General features: G+C 40.1%; 3 protein-coding genes across 4 annotated transcripts; all 3 read right to left on the bottom strand.

Annotated features, from left to right (window-relative positions):
* Positions 1–892: 892 nt before the first annotated feature.
* Positions 893–10,848, bottom strand: safb (scaffold attachment factor B). Of its 2 annotated transcripts, XM_086161427.1 has the most exons (21): positions 10,566–10,847; positions 10,186–10,282; positions 8,695–8,756; positions 8,422–8,610; positions 8,274–8,333; positions 8,125–8,158; positions 6,920–7,343; positions 6,561–6,604; positions 6,373–6,476; positions 6,121–6,270; positions 5,625–5,713; positions 5,221–5,270; positions 5,031–5,110; positions 4,767–4,909; positions 4,469–4,577; positions 3,410–3,606; positions 3,083–3,260; positions 2,544–2,617; positions 2,381–2,439; positions 2,231–2,288; positions 893–2,125 (listed from the first exon to the last, which is right to left on the bottom strand). In XM_086161427.1, exons 1-21 carry the CDS (start codon positions 10,716–10,718, stop codon positions 2,008–2,010), a joined length of 2,472 nt encoding a protein of 823 aa, XP_086017553.1. In that variant the 5' UTR covers positions 10,719–10,847; the 3' UTR covers positions 893–2,007. The 2 variants fall into 2 exon arrangements, with proteins under 2 accessions (XP_086017553.1, XP_086017554.1); XM_086161428.1 differs by lacking the exons at positions 4,767–4,909; positions 5,031–5,110; positions 5,221–5,270 and having other exon boundaries at positions 10,566–10,848.
* Positions 10,849–14,061: 3,213 nt separating this feature from the next.
* Positions 14,062–24,015, bottom strand: malt2 (MALT paracaspase 2). The gene is made up of 17 exons (XM_086161934.1): positions 23,595–24,015; positions 22,887–23,053; positions 21,159–21,289; positions 20,616–20,772; positions 20,343–20,530; positions 19,887–19,983; positions 19,717–19,767; positions 19,192–19,284; positions 18,869–19,072; positions 18,323–18,500; positions 18,139–18,213; positions 17,839–17,966; positions 16,197–16,346; positions 16,040–16,094; positions 15,404–15,506; positions 15,012–15,158; positions 14,062–14,464 (listed from the first exon to the last, which is right to left on the bottom strand). Exons 1-17 carry the CDS (start codon positions 23,729–23,731, stop codon positions 14,252–14,254), a joined length of 2,274 nt encoding a protein of 757 aa, XP_086018060.1. The 5' UTR covers positions 23,732–24,015; the 3' UTR covers positions 14,062–14,251.
* A 297-nt stretch (positions 24,016–24,312) lies between these two features.
* On the bottom strand, positions 24,313–27,352 carry mrpl54 (mitochondrial ribosomal protein L54). The gene is made up of 3 exons (XM_086162043.1): positions 27,140–27,352; positions 26,850–27,003; positions 24,313–24,990 (listed from the first exon to the last, which is right to left on the bottom strand). The coding sequence occupies exons 1-3, from the start codon at positions 27,264–27,266 to the stop codon at positions 24,858–24,860; spliced, it is 414 nt and encodes a 137-aa protein (XP_086018169.1). The 5' UTR covers positions 27,267–27,352; the 3' UTR covers positions 24,313–24,857.
* Positions 27,353–27,450: the final 98 nt, after the last annotated feature.

Genomic DNA, 27,450 nt, shown 5'->3' with positions numbered 1-27,450 from the left:
TTCCGTGCTCAGTTATGTTGATGTTTCAATGCTACCATACTAAGATCTCACACCTTCACTTTTAAGTACATATAAGGAACTGGGACTTCAATGCAAACCTAAAATATGTAAAGAATCGTCCCCCACTGGCATATCTCAGCTCACCAGTTGATCTGTTTGTCAACGGGAAGGATTATGAAAAAGCAGCAGGGGGCATTTTGAGTAATACTGGTGTAGGTTTATATATAGAAATATCAAGGCAGGGAGATTAAGCTTTCCAGTTATTAATGTTAGAGGCCTTTTTATCCATACAAATGAAACTTTTTGTAATGCACCAATAAGGTCAACCTTACTCGTGAAATTTCTCCTTGGCTAATTTTACAAGCTGCCACCAAAGTATCACATAATTCTCATCTGAAATCTGGCAGACTGTTTTCCATACTATGAATGACAGAAGACATTACCCAATAGGTGACGGGAATAACCATTTTCTAATTCTACTTTATGTATATTGGGTGGGAGTCAGATTGCAATTAATGTGAATATAAAATAGGCATGGACATGCAAATATGAGAACTATTTTAAATCCTCACTCATGAGTTATGTAGTCGGTGTCATCTTGTGAAAGCTGGAATCTTTTTTCAGAATAGCATATGGAAAGAGGTCTTTTTCTTGAAAAAAGACATCCAGGTCAGAGAATACCTGGTGAAGGTGCTATATTTGTTCAAAAAAATGACAACCACTTAGTGCTGGTTATGGGGGATGACATCATCTTGCAGTTGTTACAAGACAGGTGACTATTTGTTAGTGCCAAGGCAGTTGGTAGACTATGGTCATATCTTTATCTGTGTCACCAATAGTTTCAGGCCTAAAACAAGGCAGACTACAATGTTTCAAAGAAAACAACCAACACTGAAATCGGGCCATTTTGAGTCAGAGGCAAATCTTATTTGGAGCTGCAATCGTTATCTTACAACTTACAAAAGGTCATATTTGCGTTTTAGGGGTAATTCAAAAGGTAACTAACAGAGTAGACTATTACTTGTCAATTACAATAAAGTATGAAATGTAGACACTACAAGACAAATACAGCCTTCTATTCTGCTGGGATCTATTTTTGGCAAATGCCAAAATGAAGTTTAGTGGTAGTTTTGGTCTTCTAGATGTGCTCATGCTATACTCAATGTATAGGTAAAAAGGTTGGGTCATGTGCAATGAGTTACATTGATTTCAAGCATGACAAAAACCATCAACTGTGTAACCATATGCCCATTAGTGTGTTTGTGTTTGTTTGTGGTGATACAAATAAACTCAATTTTGTTCGCTAATACATTTCCATCTTTCTGCACACAATGCTTTACAGGAGGAGCTATGAGTGTCTTTCAAATGAATGTCAAAGTAAGCACTGACAAAATACAACCATGTAAAACAAAACTACAAGTATGCTTCAGTTGCAGGATGTGCAACATACCAAACACAAACACACCCATGTCATTTATTAACAGTCCAGCATTCACACAAATCAAAAACTATATACACACACATTTAAAAAACCCTGCGAGCACAGATCCTTAGAATTTGGGATTTAATTTAAAAACGTTTTGTTCTGTAAGGAGCATTCACCAACCAGGGGTGTTAAGGGACAAAGAATGAAGAATAAAAAAAAAGGAAAAACAGAAGAAAAAAAAATCATATCCACTAAGCTGTGAAGTGATGAAAAAGTTGGTAAACTGTGAAATTAAGGAACCTATTTTGACAGATACAATATGGAGGGGTCAGGTCCATCGGGAAATGTCAATAGATGTTTCCCCCCTCATCGCAGGCCAAGGCATTTACAACAATGTATGTGTTAGGAAACATCACAAGGCAGGTGACCATTCATCACAAAAAAAGGAGAAAGCATCAAGAATAAGTCTCCATTAAAAATGAGTGAAAAAAATTTCCGATTTAAAAAAGGAAATCTACCAATCAAATCCTTCCATTTGTGACAACCTGTAAGACCGGGTGTGGTCTTCAGACAGAAACATATCAGTAGCGTCGACCGAAGGCTCCACCCTGCATATTGCCGCCCTGCATCATCTGGTTCTGTCTGTTCAAAGCTCCGGAGAGGGACTGAGAGGTTCCTGTGTTCATGTAACCCCCCCGGCTGCAGACAAAAAAAAAGAAAAGAAAAAAAAAAGTCAATGAGTGACACCGCTGCAAATAATTCGATGGCCGCTCACAAATAAAAATGGGAATTAAATCAGCTCACCCCGACATTCCTCCTCCTCGTGTCATGTGGCTCTGACCTGGGATTGCACCATCTCTATCTGTAATTCAAATGCATAAGCATGCTGAATAGAATCCCTCTTTCTTTAATCTGCCATTAAACGATTAGTGTATGAAGCACAAATATTCTTACTTTGCCACATTCTATCCCCGTCCATCTTCCGATTAGAGTCCCAGTCTCGACCTCCATCTCTTCAAAACAGAGAAAGAACATCATTAAGATAAAAAACACTTGTTATAAACAATATCCAATTGATTGGCTTGCAATAATCATTTCAACAGGAAATTGTGTTCACCTGGGGTTCATGCGTTTGTCATAGCCTCCACCCCAAGAGTCTCTGCCATCTCGACCATGTCTGTCTGAGAAATGCTGCAGGGTGAGATAAAAGAAAATATTTTACATATTATATCACCAAGAGATCCAAAACAACTTCTACAAACATAGGGGATATAATTAATTAACCATTTATAAAAGCTTAAGTATGCTACCTGACACTACAAGTTAAGTTATTCAATACATGCCCACTCAATCCCAACGACTACCAAGATTCTATCTCTAAATTCCAGGGACATCAGTGGGATCTAAGCAGGTATTCAAAGCCCTGGATCAGTCTCCACATCGCACAGATCTTGGAGCACACAGCCACGTTTCCATGTCTCTGACAAGTAATTGTGCAGAGTGGGACACTGTTGACATTTCTGTCCACCAAATGTGGAACGGTTGGTAAATCCACCATGCCGTGGGTCAACTGTTTGAAGGTGTATAGTAGTTTTCACCTGAAAATGTTACATGTATCATCACTCGGGAGCCTGACAAAAAACTCTTATGGGCTACCTGGCCATCTCTGTCACCACCCATGCCGCGACCTCCATCTCGCCTGTCCATCATCATGTCGTCTTGGTAACGCCCCCGATCCCTGTGGTCAAAGTCCTGGTAGCGATCCTGTCGACCAAAGTCTGATCGGCCGTATCTGTCATCCATGGACATGCGCTTGTCAGACCAGTCATCTTTCCTGAAAAGGACATAAAGAAAGTAAAAGGGCAGTTAATCAGCAAAATTTTTTGAAGCAAATAGAACATACAGTACCACTGAAATGGTCAGCTTAGACTTTTCTATTTGAAAATAAATCATGTTTAGTCGCCACAGAAGTTGGCTGGTTACCTTCCATCCATATCATAAGGCCTTTTTAAGGGGCGTCGGTCCTGCTCAAAGCGCAACTGCTCCTGCTGCCGTCGCAGTTCTTCTCGCTCCCTGAGGATCCTTTCCTGCTCTCGCCGCCTCTCGTATTCTATACGAACCCTCTCTCGCTCCAGGAACTGACGCTCCATACGATCTGCATCGAGGCGCTGTTTTTCAGCCTGGGAAGGAAAACATTCAGGCACTGTTGATCACACAAATGTCCAGAGATTGGCTGGCAAGGGGAAATGTTCCAAAATGATGGAACAGGTATCCGGTATACAGGAAACCAACGTTCCTTCTAATTTTTCATATGTCTGGGCGACCTCGCTGAGCACACTGAAGACCACTGTGAGCAACATTAGATGTGCATGCTGTGGCCACACATCAGTATCACACCTGGGATCATAGCTTCCATCTAGTGCATATTTTTCCATCAGAAAACTTGCGTACTACTTTAGCTTCGCTGCATGTTTTGCAGAGCAGACCATTTTCACTCGGGGAAAAAAAAAAATCTCATCCAGTTTCACCACATGGTCTTCTATTTGCACACACTCCGACAACCATTCCAACTTAAAAGAACCACATTTCTTTTTTACTTTGGTTTGGTGAGTGCTCGTATCACGTTCAATGTCCGCTCATTTCGCCATGATAAGGGGCTAGCACTTAACTCCGCCACACCGTTACTATTGTTATATAGCGTGTATGGACAGAGCACGTGTGCAAGTACTGTGCAATGCCGTGATTGGCTGCGTAGCATAATTGCATTGTATCGTATGATTGGCTGGACACCTGTCACTCACTGAGTTACACAGCAAAATGATACAGGAAAAATTTTTACATATCTAATTCATTTGCAGTGTACTCACTGCGCTGGATAGGTTTTCTTCAACTGCGCTGAGTGTGCGAGCAGTGCACAATTGCGCAGTTGAACAGCTTAGAGGAAACATTGAAGGAAACTGTATTTTCACTGACATGACAGTGGACTGAGCACACTGCAATGCAGCTAGGGAATGATAATTCAATTGATGCCATTTGCTCTACCTCAATCCAGTGTCTCTTCTTGATCAAGTGCTTGCGTTCCTCTCTTTCCCGGAACATACGGATTCGCTCACGCTCACGGTGATCAGGGCGCATGTCACGATCCCGATCACTGGGGAGAAAAAACAAATAAAAAGATTCCCTAAGTACTATCTGTTTAAAGCACAAGAGAGAAACAGGTGAAAATGTGCTGAACAGACAAAAGCGTATTCACATCTCTAGTCCATTACTAAGAATTTTCATCCCCTAACCAGCTGCTGCTGTAAACCTTATTTTTGCCAATTCCAGGAAATGTCCTTACGTGTATCTGCGTCTCTCCACTTCTCTGATCTCTCTCTCACGTTGCCGCTGTCTCTCCCTCTCTCTCTGTTCCTTAATCTGGTCAAATGACAGAATGTCTTTCTTTTCCTTACTGGATGACTTGCGGTCCCGACTCTTTGTGCTCTGAATAGGAGCAAGGGGGGAGAAAACATGTTGAGGAAGTGGGAGGTGGGATCCAAACTTTAAGGGACACCCAAAAGGGTTAGATATAATGGGATTCTTTTCTTTTTTTTTCTTTTCTTACTCGTTCCTTGCTTTTGGTTTTGACGCTAATGACAGGCTCTCCTTTTGACTTGTCCATAACAACAGTCCTCTCATTACGCCCTATTAAAAACAGAAATGATAGTCATGAATGCACCTCCTTCATTTAGAGATTATCCCTTCGATCATGACTCGTTGCGAAAAACTGGAAGTGATTTTTTTTCTTCGCTAACCTTTGCCATCTTTTCCTTCACCTTCTGACTTCTCATCCTTTCCATCAGACCTGGATAAAATATTCAGAATGTAATGGAGTTCTTTATAATAAAAGAGGAATAACTATCTAAACTTGCTCTTGTAGTCAAAAGATGGACATAATAATGGTTTGCAATTAATGAATTTGGCTCAACTGAGACGATATCTCCTTGCCATTAAATCTTCGGGGCTTTTGAAATATATTGGCTTCGCTTTGCCACATGAAAAAATTGATGTTTAATGTATACCATAAAATCTATTTTGCAGGGAGGATCAATTCTGGCATCACAGCAGCTGGAGGATGGTCAGAGTGCCAATGTTACAGAATTTAGACAGAGTAGACTAACAGCGGCCCAACAAACGGCAGCTTGCAGTCAAGACTTACTTTGAGTCAGTGGAGTGTCTTCTGTCACTGGCAGACTTCTTAGCATCACTCTTTTCTGCTGGCTTCTTCCCTGCTGGCTCATTTTTCGCCTACAGTTTGAAAAGCTTGAGATTAATTGAGAATTCACCACCAATTAAAAACTTCCCGCAAACTTTTAATTGTTAATTTGTATTTTCCATGTTTTTGTCCACTGTAAGTCTTTCTCTTCTGTGCAGTTGGGTAGTCCATTTACAGTCAAAAATGATCCTTTACTTCACATTACAACTGCATTCTAATGCCCTTTACTATTAGTGCATACCAGGAATCAGGTATGAATAATGATAGTCCTAGTCCTGAATTTTAACTATGAAAATTAGTTTGGCATGAGGATTACCTCCATAAAATTGGAAAAAAAAACAACAAACAAAAAAAAAAATGTAAGAGAAACTCTGTGAAGAGACGTAAGAATATTAACCATTCATTTTTTTCCAAATTGGTGTTTATCCTTGACACCCACCCTTTCAACTGAGATCATCTTGCCATGCAGTTCGGTCCTATGAAGATGGCTGATACACTTGGTGGCCTCGTCAGCGGAGGACATGGTGACAAAGCCATAGCAGCGGGCCCCGGGGCTCTTAGCATTAGTCACCACCTTGGCGCCAACAACCTGCGGAAAATTGAAATACACAAGCGGATAGGGAAAACTGTCAAAAATCATTGAGACAAAATGATAAGAACCAACATTAGTTGGCCAATTTAAGTGACAAACCTTGCCAAATTTGCTGAAGAGGGTCTTCAGATCGGTCGCTCTGGTTGTGGAAGCAAGACCACTGACCCATAGATTCCTGCTTGCTGTAGCACCACTTCCAGTGGCTAAAATGCAATACATTTATAAGCACACGCAGACACTCCCTGTGAGTTTGATGAGGGTCAATCGGTAAATACTAACGCACTCACCCTTTTCATCTTTTGACTCTGAATTGGCATCCTTTTCCTCAGAACTAGAAACAAAACAGTCAAATAAAAGTGAGAACACTTGTATAGTGTATAAATCTGTGCCTTCCACAGGACAACACAAATCGACAGTGACAAACCCATCATGTATTGTAGTGCAGCCGTTTGACGGTGAATAAATGAGACTATATACACGCACGATACTGGATAAAGAGGATGTGAGTGTCAGGAAAAAAAAATAAAAACAGACAAATGCATTGAATGTTTTTTACCTCCAAAGAGCATCCATTTTTTGCTAGTACAAAGGAGCCAATGCAACAGAGATAGCCATTTTGGTTTCTAGTAGACAGAAAGCAACAAACCTCTTTTTCTGATCATCGCCCTCTACAGAGGAGGACTCTTTCACTGTCGAGGCCGAATCCACGGCGGCATTGTCTTCAGTCTTCTCATCTTCCTCACCCTTCTTAGACCCCATTTCTGAATCAACAGTTTCACCCCCGAGGCCCTGTTCACTTACACTAACATCTTGCAAGTTTTTCTCATTGTCAATTGTCTCTTCGGGGACATTCTCGGCGTCCCCAATATCTTTGGCATCAGTCTCAACAACATCTCTGTCGCTCTCCACATCTCCAGAGGTGGCCTTGATGGATTTGGCATCACTGTCGGACATATCGTTATCCCCACTGGTGATGGCAGCTTGCTCTTCTTCAGGATTCGTCTCGTGGCACAGGTGGGGATCTTCTTTAAGCGGCTCAGATAAACAAGACCCGGCTACTTTGTCATTTTCTACGGATTTAACAGGAATAGAATGGCACAGAGTTTAATCACTTCTGAAACACAGCAATGGTTAACGAGGAAGTGGCAAGGCCTGGATTAGAAACGTCATGACCACTGGCCTGTGCTCTCACAACTAGTTAGTAAAACCAAGTAGTCCCTAATGAGAGACTGGAAGATAACCCAAAGGCAGGTGGATAACCAAGCAACTAGCGGGACTAACTTTCTCTCATGTCTCAAGCTGAACAACTTCACTCGGTTCACCTGATCCAAAGCGGACAAGAGTTCAGGGACGAAGAGAGACACGAGATGAGAAGTGCAGCAACAAGGCCCGCTGACGTCCAAGTCTTCTTTCTTTCAAAGTCCATTCATTTTGACTAGATTTTCAGTGCATGTTTTGCATCCGGTGGATATCTTGTCTCATTGTCTTCAAGAAGTGTGATAAGTCTTGTTCGATCTTCTTTGTCTTGGTCTCTAAGTGGCAACCTGGAAACAATGCAATCACGTGCAATAGCTCGCGCCTCCCTGAGCTTGAAAGTCAATTGCTATCAGTGTGCTTCAAACTGTTAACCACTGCCGTGGGACTACTACAACAGCCCAATTGGTAACTTGACCAGTTTTTAAAGCTCAGACTTGGCGAATTGTGGTTAACCAAATTTTAACACAAAGCCAGCAATTTCCTTTGGGTTTCCAGTCTCTCCTCTTGGTCGAAGCTAAACTAAAGTGTTTGCATTCGTGGGTCAACACTATTTAAAGGTAGGTCCACCTTTATCCAACCCCTTTTCTACATTACCTGTTTCTTCTTTCAGGTCATCTGGATCTTGAGCCTAAAAATATAGGGGGGAGGGGGGAGAGTGTTTCCATGAATTCACAGCAGAGCCATGCTCATTTATCACAAGTTAACATTATGTACATTTACAAGAGATTTGTTTCGGGGCGTACCATGCTTAGAGAAGAACATGTCATATCTTCATCTTTCACTACCATCTCAGACTCGATCAGCTGATGAAAATACAGAAACAAAATTCAAAAGGGGTAAGATTAGATTATAAGTAGTAAAGGTTAAACAGGTTCCTGTTAAGTTTCTTACATCCGGGTCTCTTGTTTCATCTTCTGACTCATAAGCCTGGTTGTCATTTTCCGAATTAATCAATGCCTCTTCGTCATCAAGTAAATTGTCCATGTCATCTTCTTCAGCAGGAATTCCATTGTCGTTCTCGGTCTCATCCAGCACATTCATGTCTAGTATGTCCATTTCCTGGATGTTCTCATGGTCCTCCTGTGCACAGTTGGAACATTCAGCACCAAGAACTAGTAACCTTCTGGTATTTGAGAAAACGGGCAAATATTTCAACAAACTCACATGGCCATCATGAGAATCCTCCTCAATCAAGTCATCTGGTTCTTCATTCTCTTGCCTGGTGTCTAAAAAGAATATGATTGGGTTTAGACAAATTAAGTGTGAAGACACATCTATCAGATCAATAGTGATGGGGTTTTATGTCTGATTTCTATGGTAAAATGAGAGCCCTGGTAAAATCAATTCCAAATATCTATTCTGTGACTTGACACCCAACGCTACTTTCAATAAGAGGAAGAAGGGATAGAAGGTAGGAAAGCAGAACGTAGTGATGTCACAAAGGGAGACTAATAAGAGATGTATACCCCCAGACACCTCAAGCTCTTAGTAATTCAAAACGTGGCTTTCTGGAACTGATACCCCCACTGCCTTGGACCATAAGCTATCAGAGCTGAATGCATTGGGGGGACACAACAGAATGGTTTCATGTATGAAATCTGAAAATATATGTCATATGTGATCTACCATCTTCTCCAGTAAGGTAACAACACACATTCAGGTTTGTTTACTGTTAACTCTCAGTGGCATTAGGACCAAAGGAATATCAATCTGCCAATATGGGTCAATTGCACATCTCTTAGACCAGTGCGTATACATGCAAATGTACTTTTGAACATTTTCAAAGGATCACATAAAGCCCAAAACCATGTTTTGGGAGATTCAGAATGGATCTTATGAAAAGTTGTCCAGCAAAGTGCACTTACAGTATATCTGACTGCTTACAGTCTCATTACTGCCTGGTTTACATGGAGGCAGAAAAAAGTGAAAGGAGGGAAAATTAAAGAAGAATGGAACTCCAAGGCAGCAGAAACACAGCATATCATCCCTCTAAAAACTACCAAAAATAAAATTGGCCAACAACGGACGAGACTGTTGTGCGAGTACATGAACCAATCTTTTTTGTCTATACTACTAACTTGATTGTAAAATATTATTAGAGCACCCCCTTCTTACTTCCTTTTCTTAAATGTTACTCCTGTACAAGCTTATATGTTCCTTACATATCAATAACCGTAAGATTAGGACAGTAGTTAGAAAGTGTTCACAGTCGCAAAAGAGAGCAGTTCTGCAGTCAAGCAGATGGCAGGATTCGAGTCTTTGAAGAGTGACTTTTTTTGCCATGTTATTACACGGATGGTAGCACAAGCCACGAGCAACACGGCATTAATAGACTGACCCGCGTGTTAAGCAATCCAAATTATTCTCCAAGTTAGTTTACAATGTCACCTTTGTTTATTTCAAACAATTGAACATTTAACATGTATTGGTTAAAGGCACTCTTAGTCGAGTCCCACCCCTGCCAGTTGCAACCCCATATTCATTTCTGCATCCTTCGCCAACACTCAATTCTCCCTTTTTTCTTTGAAAACATCTTCTTAGTTTACAGATGGGTCTGGTGCTCTGACTTTAAGGGGCAGCCACAATTAAGAACAAAACCATTTCGTGCAAATTGTGTCTGTATCATAAATGTTATTTATTTTGGCCAAAAATTACCTTTAGCAACATTAGCACGCTTCGGTGTCGCTTTCTTCGCGGGTAAATCCAAAGCGACTATAATCTCGTCTGGATTCCCCCCCTCTTCTTCGATGGCCTGAGTGTGAAGAGGACAGAATTAAACCCAGAAAACGTGCAAAATACTTTCAGTATAGCGACAATATGTTAAATCTTATGCAAATTAATTGTTGAGACGCCGACGTCCAAAAACGTTAGGGGTTCCGTCGAAAGCCTCGAAAGCTAATACAACGCTAGCTTCACGTGGACTCGTTCATTTGCGTGTTCTCAAATAGAAGCCGTAATAGCATTCGTTTTGGTTAACAGAAAATTATCAAAACGGGAAAAGTCACAGTTACTGCCAAGAGAGCGGTTAGTCGGACCTTTTTGAGTCGTTCCGACAGCACACTCTTGACGCCAGTGGTGTCCAGGTTTCGTCTCTTCAACTCGGCCTTCAAATCGATGACCCTCAAATCCGAGAGTTTGCGAAGCTCTGCACCCTCCGGAACTTCCACCCCTGTCGATGGATCAGTCATCGTTTTTTTTTGCCCGTGAAATATCTTGAGTTAAGCTTGAAGCAGATCCCGTTTACACTTGAAATTTGCACCGTGAGTAATAGCTGCAACCGTGCGAGATGATTGCAAAATGGAGACGCTTTGCACCGCAGGGTGACGTCATTGCGCAGGCGCAAACCTGCTAAAGGGCCTGGAAGGGACTGCAAAACAGCTTGATCCAAACGCTAATCCTCTGAGTCGAGAACGGGTACATCTACATTATTGAGTAAAATTACCGATGTTGAGTTAGTGAGAAAATATCTAGTGACTTTCAATGCTTCCTTGAACATTGTCAGGCTTATAAGACCATTCGGACCCCCCCCCTCTCTAATCTGTGAATGGGACATTATCATCCCTCAGAGGAATCAAGCACTAGCATGGGTATGATCTTGTCATCACCCAAAGACTTGGGCCTTTTTAATGTTTTAAAGGCTCTTGCAACTGCTGAGGTCTTTACCGCATTGCCCCCACATTGCACCCCTGCTCAAGAGGATTATTCAAAACCAGATAAAAGCGATCATTCGTACTCATACAGAGCATGTGCAGAGCAGCCCATGTCGATTTTTACAGACGTCTTCAACGTGTCCCTTTCTCGAGCAGTTGTTCAAACATGTTTTAAAGCTAAAGCATTTGTGCCAGTGCCAAAACACTCCAATCCAACGTGCTTACGCAGCAACGGGAGTATAAATGATGCAGTTTCCATCGTGCTGCACTCTGTGCTCACACACCTGGACAATCACAACAACTGTGCATGACTGCTATTCACGGACTTCATCTTTCAGCTTTCAGCTTTCAACACTGTCATCCCCTCCAAGTAAATCACTAAACCTGGTGGCCTGAGCATTAACACCTCCCTCTGAAATCACAGTATGTTAGGTCAGGCCACACCTGCTCAACCGCCATCACACTCAACACCTGTGTGCCACAAGGCTGTGTGCTGAGTCCATTCCTTTACTCTCTCTTCACCCATGACTACAGACCTGTGCATGGATCCAATGCCATCATCAAGTTTGTGGACGATACCGCGGTGATTGGTCTCAGCAAAAATGATGAGACAACAGAGAAGAAGGAAGGCACCTGGTCACATGGCGCACTGAAAATAAACTGGTCCTCAACACAAGCAAGACCAAGGAACTCACTGTGGACTTCAGGAAGGAGAAAAGAGACACACATAAGCCCAACCACATTCACGGAATGGCCGTTGAGCTCGTCTCCAGCTTCAAGTTCCTGGGGACCCACATCGTGGAGGACCTGTCCTGGACCATCAACACCTCCAGCCAGGTCAAGAAAGGTCATGAGCGCCTCCTTTTCCTGAGGACCCTGAAGATGAACCATCTGACTTAAGCCATCCTGATGAGCTTCAACCGCCGTGTGATCGAGAGCAGCGGGTGTTGAAAACTGCCTTCACAGGAACTCCACTTTTGGCTGAAGCCGAAATGAAGCTTTTTACCCCTTTACCCTCAGACCCTCACCAAGTACTGATTTAAGGGATTGTACTATCGAGTCCTATAAGCTCAGCAAATTGCAAAGCACAATTTATCATCAGTGTATGTCCTCTTGAAAATGATGTTGATAGTTCCCGCCTACAGTCGACCACATTTAATATACATATCCATCTGTATAATATGTACATAGTACCCAAATATTGACATAATAAATCATGTCATACTGTTGATTTATTTATCATACTGTTAATTTATTTATTATATCTGCACCTGCTGCTTTTTTACACTGCAGAGTTGCAGCGTTACTGTGTAATGACAATCTAATATCAAATCTAATACTAATCGTTATGCTGATTTTTGCAGCCAAAATCTTCTGAAGGGGGGCACCAGTGTGTCCCCCTGTCTGGAAAGTGGGGGACTCTCATAGTTTTCATTCTCTGTTTGAGAACATGCACTATGAACCACCCATTTCTTTAAATATCACGTGTGTATCAACATCATAATCACAGTTTTAGTCACTGTGGCTGATTCCATTTTTTCTAAATAACTCCTTTTCATAAGACACAAGATGATGTAGCATGCTTTCTACTTAACCCGTTTCAGTCTCTTTCCAAACAGTCAAGCTTTTCTCAAATTGGACTGGAGCCTTTTCATGCTGGACACCTAAGCAGAAGTGTCTCTTCATAATTCCACTCATTTTTATCCAGTCCGACAGCTATGAGTGTATACAGTTTGCAATCACTGAATAAGATAAGATACATTTTATTGATCCCCATAGGGGAAATTCTTTTGTCACAGCAGTGTAACAGTTACACTGTCAAAAATAAATATGAAATATAAATAGAGACAGGTAGAAGACAGTAATTAGCAAAGACATCCACGAATAAATAGACAGCAGGAAGAACAACAACATGAGGGATAAGATTGGACAACAGAATGGAACAGTAAGGGTGAAAAATAGATAACCAAAAATAAACAACAATGGTCCAACAAGGAGAAAAAAAGAGAGAGATAGGATAGAAAGGATAGAAAAAGCAGAGACAGGGCACGAGATGTGAATGGGTGAGGTAGTGAATGGTCTCAGGTAGTGAAGTTTTTGTAGCACAGATGCACCTCAGGCCAGTCAGAGTTTGTGCCGTTCAGACTGCACACGGACGCACAAAGGAGCGTCTGAAGCGTTCAGTTCTGCACCAGGTCGGGATGAACCGTTGGCTGAAAGAGCTGCCCATCAGCCGCAGCTCATCGCGCAGGTTATGGAAAGGATTGTCCAGGATAGCTCCCAGTTTGTACTTCAACCTCCCCTCTGCCACAGATTGAGGTTCAGTCCCACCACCTAGCGGGCTTTCCTCATTAACTTGTTGAGCCTGTTGACCTGACCAGTCCTGGCATGGCCCCACCAGCACACTATAGCGAAGAAGTGTGTACTACCAAAGACTGGCAGAAGGTCTTGAGGAGCCTGCTACAAACGCCGAATGACATCAGTCGCCTCAGGAAGCACATCCTGCTCTGACCTTTCCTGTCGAGTGCATCAGTGGTGTGTGACCAGTCTAGTTTATTGTTAATGTGGACCCCAAGGTGCTTGTAGGAGTCCACTATCTCAGAAATCCAGCCAGCCACCCAGACATACCGTGGCCGTCCTGTGAGGTAGTCCAGGATCCAGGCAGGGATGTCAGAGTGAAGTTGCGCACTCAACGATTTGTAAAACACTAAAAACAGGAATGTCTTTGCACTGATGGAAGTCACCATGCCAACCAAGTACTGTCATTTATAAATGTTGTAAAAAAAGCGCATTTATCATGCTGTATAATTTACTCTGCAGTATATTCATTTCTCATTAAACAAGGTTCAAAAAGAAATCAAAGAAGAAACTACTGCCAGAAAAAAGGTAAAATAACGTGCAATCACAATAAGTAACACATATAATAGGTATAAGTATCATTTCATGCCCTTTTATATTTTCCAATTACTTTTGCATCTATTAAAGAGCAGAGTTGATCAAAATCATTAGACTCATAATGTTGACTAAGAGTTGAAATTGCATTTATTCTGTTTGAAAAGAACAACTGTATTTCAAGCTGAAGAAACAGAAGATGGAGCATCAGGAGAGAAGCATTCAGGAACATTGACGGATTCATCGTCAAAGCAGGTGCCCGATGAATGTGAAATGTGGAGGTTGAGTTTGGAGACCAACGGTTTGCCAACTGTAACTTCTTGCCTCTCTTGTACTTCCTCATCCATGTTGGAGTAAGTGTAATTTAGGCAGACAGTGAATGTGAGGTCCCTCTATTAAAACAACGATGAAATTATTTTAGAGGGAATCAGTATGACATTTTCCTTTACAATATTGTAAGATAGTCAATAAACATTTTTCCAAGTGAAATAATTTAAAAAAATGTGTTTGAGCATAAACTAGCATGAAAACATGTGAAAATTAAAAAGCAATATTACCTGCAAAATATTAAAGACATTACTTAAATATTAGCATATTATTAAATGGAAAGCAGCAAGAAAATATTGGAAAATTCACATGGAATGTTTTACAAAGTAGCGGAAGGTAGAAAAATAGTTATGTATTTTAGGGTCTGATCAGTAAAGCCATTGCAGACATGTTTATTAATTTTTTTTAAATACGACAAAGTCTATCTGGGTCATTTAAACACAAACTAGCAGCAATTTGATAATTACCATGGTTAGTCTTGAGATTATTGTCACCTGGCAATCTACAGCAAACAGCATTCAGGGTCTTGGTCTTAATTGTAGTTTCTCGAAATTGCACATGAAAATGTATTCGATCCGCAAGAACAGATACATAAAAAGAAAAGTGACAGACCCTGAGTCTTTGCAGGCTTCGGATCCGTGTATAGAGACTTGAGATGTCAGGCGAAGGAAGATATTCCTTGATTAGCAGTAAATCACCAGTTTCCATCTTGATTCCAGTAATCTCTTGATTACTTCTCTTAAGGTCCACATCCACTTCCTACAATTACATCATTAAGTAAGGGGAAGAGTAACAGTTACTGCGTTGCTTATATTACATTATACCATGCATCCACAAAAGCAGGTGAGAAACAGCACAACTATAACATGGAGGTTGCAAAGAAATTACGGGGGAAATATCGATAAGGTTCCACCAGGTCACAAGAATAATGAGACATTATATGCCCATGTTTCTATTCATCTACTGAGTCTCAAACATGCATACTATAATATCAGCTCTTTTACCTGAGGGAAATTAGAAAGCTGTGCAGAACAGGAAATAATTTCTTGAGGCTTCTCCAGGATCCGAGAGAAGACCACCATAACGTTGGAAAATTCTGCAGCAAACCTGTAGAGCCAAATATCTTGTTAGTATCAGAGGAAAAATCTGGAAGCAAAAAAATCTGAAATGGTAATGTGATTATTTTGTGTTTGTTTGCTTGAATGAAAGAAAGGAAAGGTGTAGAAGACAGTGATGAGACCAGTGATGTTGTACGGCTTAGAGACAGCAGCAGTGAGGAAAAGATGAGAAGCAGAACTGGAGGTAGCAGATATGAAGTTATTAACCCCCTTTTGGACCAGGAATGATTCCAGAGGGAGAGCACATGAGATAAAGTCAGAAGCCAGAAGTCAGAAGATGTTTTGGGCAGGGAGGGTTAGTAAATATATTGTTAGAAAGATGGTGGGGTTGGAACTGCCAGGTAGGAGGCCTATAGGAAGACCATAGAGAAGATGAATTGATATAGTGAAAGGACATGAAGCAAGGTGGTGTACAAGAGGGTTTAATAGAGGCAGATGAATCACTGTGGCGACCGCTGAATGGAAGAGCTGAAGGGAAAGGTTTTTTTTTTCGATTTGTGAAACATTTGATAAAATACAAACCCAAGTTGAACCTTCACTCCACACTCAAACTGCAGGAAAAGGCTCTCAGGGAGATCTATGAGGAAAAAAGATAAATGCGTTCAATTGTACTTATAGTCAAAGAAAATGATTAACTTTGTATTTATATGATCACTTAAGATAATTGTTTCACATTTACCATGAGCAACAGCCCATTGCAGGTTGCGAGCTGAGTAGGCCGCAGAACAGTCTGAGGTCTGTATCTGGTCAGTGAGGGAGCGTCGCTCAGACAGATTACTGCGTAACTCCAGAGCCTGTCTCCCTTTTGTGATATCACAACGACCCATGTCTGATAAGAGCAAGAGATGGAAAAAAAACTTACAAAATGCTAAATGTAATACAGAGATGCCAACCCAAATGATTTTGTAAGAAGTTTGTATTTGATATCTATGCTCTGATGTTAGTAAATTCATTTGTGGCCATTATAGCAACATGCTTAAAAAAGTCTGAAAAAATTTTCAAGCATCAGAATAGGTTACCTCAATGGTTCAGGCCAGACATTCCAAACTGAAAGAGTAGCATTAGATGTTGACTAACCAAAACATGATTTCTCTGCAAAAGTAAATGTTTTCTGAACTTTTTTTGCATCCTTGACTCCTAGTGGAGGATAACCACCGGAGTTACTGAGAGCATCAGTGCTTCTTAGATATTTTCTGTTGTTTTCTGTGCCGTCCCCCCCAACACACACTCTCTGTGGCAACTATAAAATCATTTGTCTATGTACACTTCTTCAGAGCATCATATGCTGTATATGCTTATTACCATTAAAGAAAAGAAAAATGAAAGAAGTATAGATCAACTTGCAACAAAGAATAATTCTAATAACATTGTTTTTAGTCTGCAAAAGACAAGATTTAAAGTGCATCAATTTGCATGAAATTAAAAAAAAATATTTAAATTATAAATATTTTTTGACTGATTAAACCAGTTCATACAGAGTAATAGAATTAAATAGAATCAATAAACAATAATAATATATTCATATTGATCAGCAACATTAAGTCAGGAGCACAATATTGTAGAACTGTTCAGAACTGTGCAATATGTCATTTCATAACAGCTACACTACAATTTTTCCTTTTATCATACTATTGTGCACTCCTTACCTCACTTGTTACTAAGACACTTATAGTTTCATCACTTGTTTACTAAGACACTTTATAGTTTCACTGAGACACTTTATAGTTTATAGTTTATTTTTATTTCTAATTCTGCCTTTTCCTTTTATTATTTATTACTGTTGTATTTTCTGTAACTCTGGCACAACAATTTCCTTCGGGATTAATAAAGTTGTTATTATCTTATCTTATCTTATTGTAGCAAGTCACGAATGTTGGGGTTTATGTTGATGCTTGTTTTCTGTTGGATTTTGGGGTTGCTGGGAATTATTTTGTTCACTACACTTCATCTCCTGCTCTGTGCTGTATGTGCGTATGCTCAGTGCAAAAAAATCCCTACCCCATTGAGTTAATACTCAGCACACACTGTGGATGTGCAGTTACACTTTTTTCTAGTATAGTAAAAATAAGCATGTTCCCTTGGAGGGACGCACCCCACTATTTGAGAAGCAATGTTTTACATGAACAGTTGCCATTATTCACTACCTGTGAGCCACTGTGAACAATGAAGCTCAAACAGTTAAACATTCAGCAAGATTTCAAGAGTGCTTTCATGCACTTAATAGGCCATCTATCCGATACCAAAACATATGTCAATGCCATAAAATTTGTACAAATCTACTGTAAGACTTCTGTTTTCATTGACATTTGCACTTTACATACCTTCTGCCACCATGTCTAACATGACTGTGACCTTCTCATCTTCACAAACTCGCCGTTTGAGGAAGTTTATGAAGATGCCATTAGATACATTCGCTCTCTTCACTTCATAAGCTTCTGCATCGGCACACCTGAACACAAATACTTACATGTGAGGGACACCTCAGTCTGAATCAGGAAGATTCATATTTAGTTTATACATGTATAATGTCAATTTACATTTGTTTAAACTACGCTCACAAATTTGAGAACACAGATTAATATGAATATGACAATATATATTTTTGAGGAAATGCAACTTACGTGGCATATCCAAAGACTATATTTGCAGTCACTTTTAACAGTCCTGGCTGAACAATCACATCATCCTTTGGGTTCCTTAAAAAGAAAGTCAAAACCACAAACAAAATTATGAGACGCATCTCAAAATTAAAATTAAAAAAAAAAAAAACCAAGTACATCCTCAATTCCATAATAACAAATTAACCTTTTGCGGCACATGTCCAGCAGGAATACATTGAGGCCGGTCTCTTTCTCCTGCATGCGAATGAGAATATTCTGAACACACACACAATCGTCTGATGTGTAGGACTCTGGAGCATCAATGGGAACCATGAAACTGTTGCCGAAGTTCTCATAACCATGACCCGCAAAATACAGCAAGCCTGTGGAAGGATGTGAAAGTGTTTTAATTATTTCCGATTAAGTATTTCAATTGTTAATTTATAAATGTAGGTTTACATTCACCCAAATGAAGCATTGCAAAGCGTTACCGCTTTATTGGCACTAAAACATATTGGCTGTAAGGACATTTCTTACAGATTGACAGGTATTTTATTGCAGATTTTTTGATTTTATTAAGAATCAAAATGTACCTGGCTAATTTAAGGCAACATTTTGATCTTTTGTCACATAATAGAAAAACGTGTTTTTCCAATACATTTTGAAATTCTTATTGAATTGCTGAAAATAATCAGCTGTCCAAGTATTGTCAAAGTAGTAAACATATTGTCCAAGTAGTGAGGAGACAAACCATAGACTCCTTTGTCAAGCAGATGCAGGAACTCTGTGACAGCACTGTGCATCTCCTCACAGTTGAGGTCAATCAGAGAGACAACTTTGAAGTCCATTTGTCTCAGGAGATTGGTCAACTCATGAACATCAGACATGGGTGCACAAAGCTGAGTGTGGTAACGGTAGTTTAAATTCCCAATCAGTAGAGCAACTTTGTCTGTCGCTGTGGATGGTAAGATGAAACAGAAAAAAAAAGTTTATACAAAAGGCCATTTTGGTCATATTTGCAAGAAATTAATTCTTCAGACAGTGTTTTTCAAATATTTCTTGCTCAGAACTCACCATAAAAATGCTTGGCTACTGGGGGCAACTCTGTAATCTGTTTTAATGGATTTATTCCTGAACTGCCAGAGGAACGATGGACTTCTTGCGAGTCTTGAAATGTCCATATGAAAATAGATTTAAAAAAAAAAGATGAATTTAAAGCAATTCTTAACTTATCGCATACCAAAAGGTTAAAGGGAAGGGAAAAGCCAAAGGAAGAGGAGAAGGTGTGAAACTATGTGGAGGGGTGGAACAGGTGTCTACTCAAGAACAGGGTAAAATTGGGGTATATCTGGATTCAGGTTTTGGTGAGGAAATGTTCTTCGATCTTCAAATGCCAGCCATTAATATTTGATTTAATCATTTTGAAAATACATGCAAACACATATTATGTTCTCAGTTGCTTTAGGGCTTCACAACCATGTGCACATGCATTTGTTTCATTGTTCTGCACATGCAATTCACACATAGAATAGAGCCAAAAAATACATCTCGAGTCCCTCTATTCATCTGCTGATATTTTATCAAAAAATAAAATATTACCTGGACCACGATCGACTTCCACCCAAGAGACATCAGTGATTGAAGTTGGACCTGCATTAAAAAAGTAAAAAAAGGAATCTAAATGCTTAATACAGCACTGCTAATCTGGATGTTAGGCATAGGCAGTTAAGTTTTAATATTTCAAGAATTGTATGGAGGATTGTGCTCACCTATGGATACTGTTACTGGGTCGCTCCAACTCTCATGATACAAATTAAACACCCTACATCTGTATTGGCCCCTTTGTTCTGTGGTCACGCATGGGATCTGAGGGAAATAATACACAAAATTAACCACACAAAGCATATATTAAGAAATAGGAAGCTCATCAGAGATGCATCAGAAATCCCAGAAAAAGAAATAAGCTAATCTGTTTTGTAACTTTTTGATCAATTCAATATGCGTTCAAGTTCAGTCTCATTGATGGTCACTCGTTGGCAAAGCTTGGGTGTTCACACATTTCATTCTTATTCTGTGCCTGATCCCTAATTTTTGTTTCTGATGTTACTATTATGACTAAATATTGTTTTTACTTTTCTTCCCTTGGTTACTATGGGTTTTATCCATTTTAACCAAAATTAAAACAAAAACAGTTGAAATTATTGTACAGTTCATAGAAGACTTACTGTGAAAGGTGAGGTCTTGTGACCTGGTATAGGAACTTTGTTGTGGTACCACTCATATTGGGCCGGGGGATTGGCCCTTGCCTTGCACTCCAGGAACAGAGTATCACCCTCAGATAACACTTGAGACTGAGGTTGGCCCGTGATTTGCAGGCCACTCACCGACCCTGGGAAAAGGCTACTGCAGCACCCTAAGGTGACAAGAATGAACAGAACAGCACATGAGAGAAGAAAGGAGAGGAGAGGGGAGCGGAGGGGAGGACAGGAAAGTTGTACCTGGACTCGAGCCTGCAGAGTGAGCCAAGCGAACATGAGCCCACTTGGAGAAGATGCAGTTTTCTCCATTGTTTACTCTGCAGATATAGTGACCCTCGTGTGCCAGCGTCATTGGACACAGAACAAGCTCTGGGGTTCTTCCAGTCTCATCCAAAATCTGTAACAAAAGAGATGTGACTGACATATGCATTATGCTGTTCATAGGACAACTTTGTTGTCACCACTCATATTTACTTGTAGAGACCAAATATAACACCTTGTAAAAACATTTATACAATGATGCCGGCCTGGTTGTTATGGAAAATAACTGCCTGCTAAGTCTGATCAATGATTTTGTTTTTCATTTAACTACCAAACCAGAAACACAAAATGTCAAGTAGAACAAAGATAAATTACTTATTACTCTTTCAAACTATTTGGTTGTGTCTGTCATAACACTAACCCCCTACTGATATATGTGTCAACATTTCTATGATTAACAACACAGCTCTGTGAAGCCATAGTTTTTCTCAGCAAGTTTATTTTCTTGGTATTCATAGTGACCTCCTCTTTGCCTTTGAACCACTGGTAAGTTAGTCCAGGGGGACCAGAAGCTCTGCAGGTCAAGACCACCCTAACACCCACACTGGTCTGCTGGGACTGCGGCTGAACGGTGATCCGGATCTGCTCTTCCACTAAAACAAATCAGACAACATTCATTTCGACACAGACACAGTACATAGAGACCTTTAATGGACTCTCAAAATGGACTCTCAAAACTAAATAAGCCGAGAGCATTGATTTTTCCCTCACTCCTTGCCACTCCTTCCCTCACTCCTTGCCTCCTGATAGTCTCTCTCTGGATGAACATTATTACATTAACCATGTAGATATTGTATGCTACATTTTAGTCATCATATGTGGTTACAGAAAACTCAGCACACAATGATCTCTGAACTGCATCTAAGCTTCTTTAAATAAGACTGACAGAAATTATCACATATTTTGGAAACACACACACACGGATATAGTTTTTGAACTTAAAACTTCAGCGCACCGCACTCAGCTACTCTGTGTTGTGTAGGTGTAATCTGCAGTGTTTTGTTAGTGTGTTGTATTTATCTTTTACCTCAATTTGTAATTGAACTTGAATTGAACTCCCTGTTAGGACCGATCTTATATTTCTTTTACTTTTACAATCTCTGCATTTTATAAAACATTTCGCTATTCGCTTTTTGCTCAACACAGGTGGGTACAATTTCAGTCCTTTATTTTGTAGGTTGGAGAACAACTGACATTCTTCCATATTGCTACACCTTTAAAACATGTATTACTGCATTATTCATTATCTAGCCCTTATCCTGCAAAAGAAACAACCCCTCTCTCGGTCACACATCTGGGCATTTTTCCAATTAACCCTAAATGTATTTTTTTTTGGATTGTGGGAGGAAACTGGAGAACCAGAAGGAAACCCATGCAGACACAAAGAGAACATACAAACTCCACACAGAGAGGTCCCAAGTAGAAATCGAGCTGCATTTTTAGACACAAACTAAGACATGTTTTCTTTATATATATATATCACATGAACAACAGGCCTTCACAAGATATGTATTCAATATTGTGCAATTGTTTTTCAATCCAAATTACAATCACAGTTTTGATAGAAAGAACTATATTTGATTGAACTATATATGATTGTCCTGCTATCCCATATAGACTGGTAAACAGGTGGGGAGGTTCTGTTGTAGAGTCAGGGTCAAAAATTCAGAGAACCTGGAGCAGAAATGTGATTAAAAAAAGAACTAAGCTTGGAAAAACAAATAAACATTGTATATGGCCTGAGGAGTCCTTTGGGAATCACACACAAGCCCATTTCATTCTAGTCATGAAAATTATGTTGTAACAATCTCCAAAGGATCATGTGGATTCAATTGGCTGGAATATTATTGTGAGAATGAGGAAACTACTTAAAGTAAACCCTGCTGCTTTGACTTTTAAAAGCGCATTGCTTCAAAAAAGAAAAGAAGAAAGAAAATCTGGCTCACACAGAACTGCACAAGAAGAAAGGTAATAATAGCAGACAGAGCATTCTGACAAAATGTCATTTGGGAGGCTTACGTGAGTGAGTATGTCGGTTGGTCCTGCAATGGGGTGGCATTTAATTTATCATTTCTAAAGATATATGAATGTTACAAAGGTGTCCTGGGGGTATTTTGAATGTCTAGAGTCAAATCACACTCTTAAATAGTAAGAGCTCTTAAATAAAACATTTCTATGCATCTCTCCAACCTGTTGTGGTGAGGTAATGCATGGCCTCCCGATGGTTCATCTTCCTCAGGCATTGTTGCAGGAAGACCAGAGAGCAAGAACGTTCAGCCAGCAGAGCCAGGAGGGTTCGTCCTGAGCTTCCTGTCGCACTTAGTACTTGAAGTGAGCAACTGGTCAGCTCTTTCTCACTGCACAAAGGGACACTCATTTTTCTTTACTTTTTTTGTTCACACTCTATCAAAACTACAGTATATACTGTATACTGTACTGTAGACAGAGGCACGTCAGGGGATCATAGAAGAAAACATTACAGAAGGATTGGCTCAAGCAATACTGTGAACCTCCTTTTGTAGTGGTCAAGCAATAAATAAATGAATGATAAAGATATGAAAGAACAATAAATGGGAAGCTGATGACTAACAGTGAAGGGAATCCTCAGGGTTGCCCTCAGGAGTTCCCCTATCAGGTTTTCAGTTTCACACCACTTCTCGTTCTGTATTTTATAATGGTAAAGAAATCTATTATTACATTAACGCTAACTACCACAACCACTAATAATAACAATAATAATAAAAATGATAATTAATTTCACATCAAAATCATATCAACATTCTTTCGATGGGTCATAAGGAAAGGACTCAATCGGGTTTTTGCCCAGTATGAATGGGGTATCAAAGCATAAAAAACATTAATTTCAAAAAAGCAAAGCAACGAGATCTTAAGTCTCACCTGAAGCGGAGTCTTGGCTGCTCCGACGCTACGACGGCCAACTGCCTCCAACCACAGGTGGAGTTGTCCAGCATCTTAGACAGTCTGTCAAGCGCTTGTTGGTCCAGATGACCTACAGACATGTTCCAATAATCCATCTTTGTTCAGGCAGCACCGGAGATCTCTAGAGAGAACTCAGAACCAACTTCGAATTGAAAACCCAAGTTCTCTGCCAAACAGTTGTAAATCCCTCTCAGTTTGGGTGGTTCCGGGATCAACGTCGAGGCCCAAACCTGCCGGGTGAGTTGCAATATCTTTTTTTTTATAAGTGCCAAACTAAACCCAGTCCCCTCAAGATTTATCTTACTCTTTAGTGGAAATATCAAAATCTAAAATGCATCAGTCAGATCAGCTGAGAACATTTTGTTTTTCTTCAACTGAATGGTTTTCTTCCCCAGATAATTTTCACTTCCTAATTTCTGCCAGGCACTCATTTGCCTGCATTTCCTCTTTTTATTGCTTGCTCATACGCTATTTATAATTAATTTCCCTGTTATGAGTCCAATAAAGACTATACTATCTTCAACCGTGTGTACATATCCAACAGCCATTGACATAGGCATCATATAACACCCTTTATAAACATGTTAGAAATGACTCCAGATCAGTCCACTATTGTTAAATCCTTGGTATTAAGTGGTTAAATAAAAAATGACCAAAACAAAAAAAAAATGGAGGACCAAATATAATTTATTTACAGATTCACAACAAAAATATGTATGAGCATGTTCTCAAATTAGCACTGGAGAAAGCTCTTCTTACAGGGTTTTGAGGTTTCTTTTACATTATTTCAAAGAGTCTTCGGTTTCTGCAAGAAGTAATAATCTTGTGTGCTGAGGAAAAAACAGTCACAATCAAATACCAACACAATTTAGGTCAAATTTTGCTTATCAAGAACTGGTTGAAAGGAAAGCGTGAACTTTTCAATTGTCACTTTAAAATCAAAAGCTTGTTTTTATCTTACAGTCTCTCAGACATGTTGAATTACACTTCCAACCCATTGACTGTTTGCAATCATACCCAAAAGGCAAAATCAGTAAGTTACATTTCATTGGCATCAGAGGGCCAGCACATGCTTTCAGTTAACTGCTTGAGGTTAATTAAACCAGCAAATGGGTTCACCGGTGTTTCTCTCAGAAAGTTAACACTGGCTCCAGCCACTGGATACACATGATTCTTCGGGTAATTCAGTCTGTGTGACATAGCTGTCAGGCCAGTCAGTCCCTAAAACTTTTTCCCTTTATGAAGCCTGTTGAAACGCAAAATATTTTCCTTCCTCAGACGCTTCCAGTACTCCCAGCTGTCTGTCTCCAGCTCATGTAACTTTTTGGCCATTCCCAAGTTCAGCTTGAACAACCTGTGAAGTGAAGTGAATTTGTTAGAAAACCATATTTTGATTCTCTGACTCGCTTATTGGATGATATAGCCAGGTGAATTATTACACTGCCCTTAGATAATTTATACCAGTATCTATACCCCTTGATGTATTTACTTCAGTCTACTGAGATATATAAGATACTGTCATTGTAGTCTGTTGAAAAATCTTGATATTTTGAAATTCATTAGATACTGCTTAAACACTAACCTAATAGCAACTAGCAGTGAGAATCTAATCCCTACATTTAACAGAAAAACAGACCTTATTGTTATACAGCTGAATGTTATTTCATGTTTGTATTTGTGCTTGTACTACACTAAAGACCAGTTCTATGCTGGCACTAATAAGATATATATCCTTTATTGATCCCCATAGGGGAAATTATTTTGTCATAGCAGCACAACAATGACAGTATCTGTAAATATGAGTATAAATATAAATAGAGAGACAAGTAAAAGATAGAAAGACATCCACAAATAGACAGCAGAGTGAACATCAACAAGGATAAGAATAGACAACAGAACTTAAAAAAGCAAAATAAAATAAAAAACAGCCAGCAGAATAGACAACCAGTTTTGAGCCGTCCAGACTGCTGTTGTACAGTCTGATGGCCACGGGCACAAAGGAGCGTCTGAAGCGTTCAGTTCTGCACCGTGTTAGGATGAACCATTGGCTGAAAGAGTTGCCCATCAGCCACAGCTCATCGCGCAGGGTGTGGGAAGGATTGTTTCGGATAGCTACCAGTTTGTACTTCACCCTCCCCACTGGCATCGATTGAAGATGGTCCAGGTTTAGTCCCACCACCAAGCAGGCTTTCCTCACTGGCTTGTGGAGCCTGTTGACCTCACCAGTCCTGGCACGGCCCCACCAGCACACTATAGCAAAGAAGAGTGTGCTGTCTACCAAAGTCTGGTAGAACAGTGGTCCCTAACCTTGGGCCGTGGACTGGTACCAGTCAGTGGATTAATTGGTACCTGGCCGCACAATTAATAATTAATTATTTCGGCTTTTTGTATTATCTGAGTCTGGACGATCTTTAACTTTGAAAAACCTTTTATTTTGAACAATGATCCTCCTGGTGACGTCTGGGTCCCTTGTGCGCCAAAATTGAACCGACGAGCTAGTAAAAGGAGTAAGAAACAGACGTCTTTGGAGAGTTTCTTTGCGAAGGGGAAAAGACCCAGTGAAGAAACAGGAGAAGAGCCTACTTCCAAGAAAAAGACAGCTTTTAACAGACAATACCAGGAATCCTACTTGAAATATGGTTCTATATGGTAGGTGATTCCCACATACCAAGCCCATCCTGCATAATATGCAGCAACCGGCTCTCTAACAAGGCAATGAGGCAGTCAAAATTGCTTCGCCACTTAGAGACCAAGCATTAAAAGACAAGCCCCTGGAGTATTTTGAAAGGAAATAAAAGGAACACGAAAGACAGAAGACATTACTGAGGGCCGCCACATCAGTAAATGCCAATGCACAATTAATTTTTCTTGAGATTGACTCTACATTCTGAAATGTTTGACATGTTCATGAAAATAAAATTTTCTTTATAAAAGTATTTGTGGCATATTTGAATCTAATCTTAAAGGGATATTTAAACGTTACGATAGCACCCAAAAATCCAAATTGAGAGATCAGAGAGAAAGTGAAATGAAACAAAGGACTAAATGGTAGAGTTATTCAAATACATATTTGTGTAAGGATGACCCTTGCAACCTCAGACGCCATCACTTTATTACAGAACAACACGCTGTCCCAAAATATTTGGAAATGCAAAGTTAAATTAGGCAAAACCAGAAGCTGTAACGATCGAGCATCAGATATGTTGGCCCTACCAGTCTGGGTACTCCTCGACTGGCCGAAGTTTGGGATCTTCTCCTTGCTTGAAGATGTTGACCCCCACAGCGTATGATGTCAATTTGACGGGATCTTTGCAAACCTCCGGGCCCTTCAGCGCCTCTTTCACCATGCCTTTGCCCTTTTTGACAGCTGTAAAGGTACCACGTCGACGATCAAACCAGATGATCACGATAGATCACTGAGCATACGATGCAAAATACGAGCTACATCAGTGAGAATACACCGGCGTCACACGAGTGAAAAAGATGATGGGTGTTTGGCTTACCAACTTTTTTTGCATATCCGCACGCCAGGATTCTGTTCAACACGTTCGTCCTGTAAACCAATGTCACAGCGTTCGTCGTCACACACTTCCTAAACAAATCCATCCTCAATACACTGAACCCAGACATTTGTCTTTTCTTTACAGCGTTGCTCGGCGTACCATGCTAGTTTGACTTTCAGTCATTTCACTTCCGTTTTCTACCTCGTCGTCCCCTCTGGGAAAATAATCTTTACTGCCCCCTATCGGCCTGGAAGACAAACCCCAAGCAGACTCATGGCAGTCAATTTCGCTTTACACGTCGGTCTTATGTG

The sequence above is a fragment of the Fistularia commersonii genome, chromosome 16 (genome assembly GCF_037954325.1).
Source record: "Fistularia commersonii isolate RoL2024-O1a breed Wild chromosome 16, RoL_Fcom_v1.0, whole genome shotgun sequence".
NCBI classification, from domain to species: domain Eukaryota; kingdom Metazoa; phylum Chordata; class Actinopteri; order Syngnathiformes; family Fistulariidae; genus Fistularia; species Fistularia commersonii.
The sequence above is the reverse complement of the archived record's forward strand: the minus strand, read 5'-3'. Positions and strand labels throughout refer to the sequence as shown.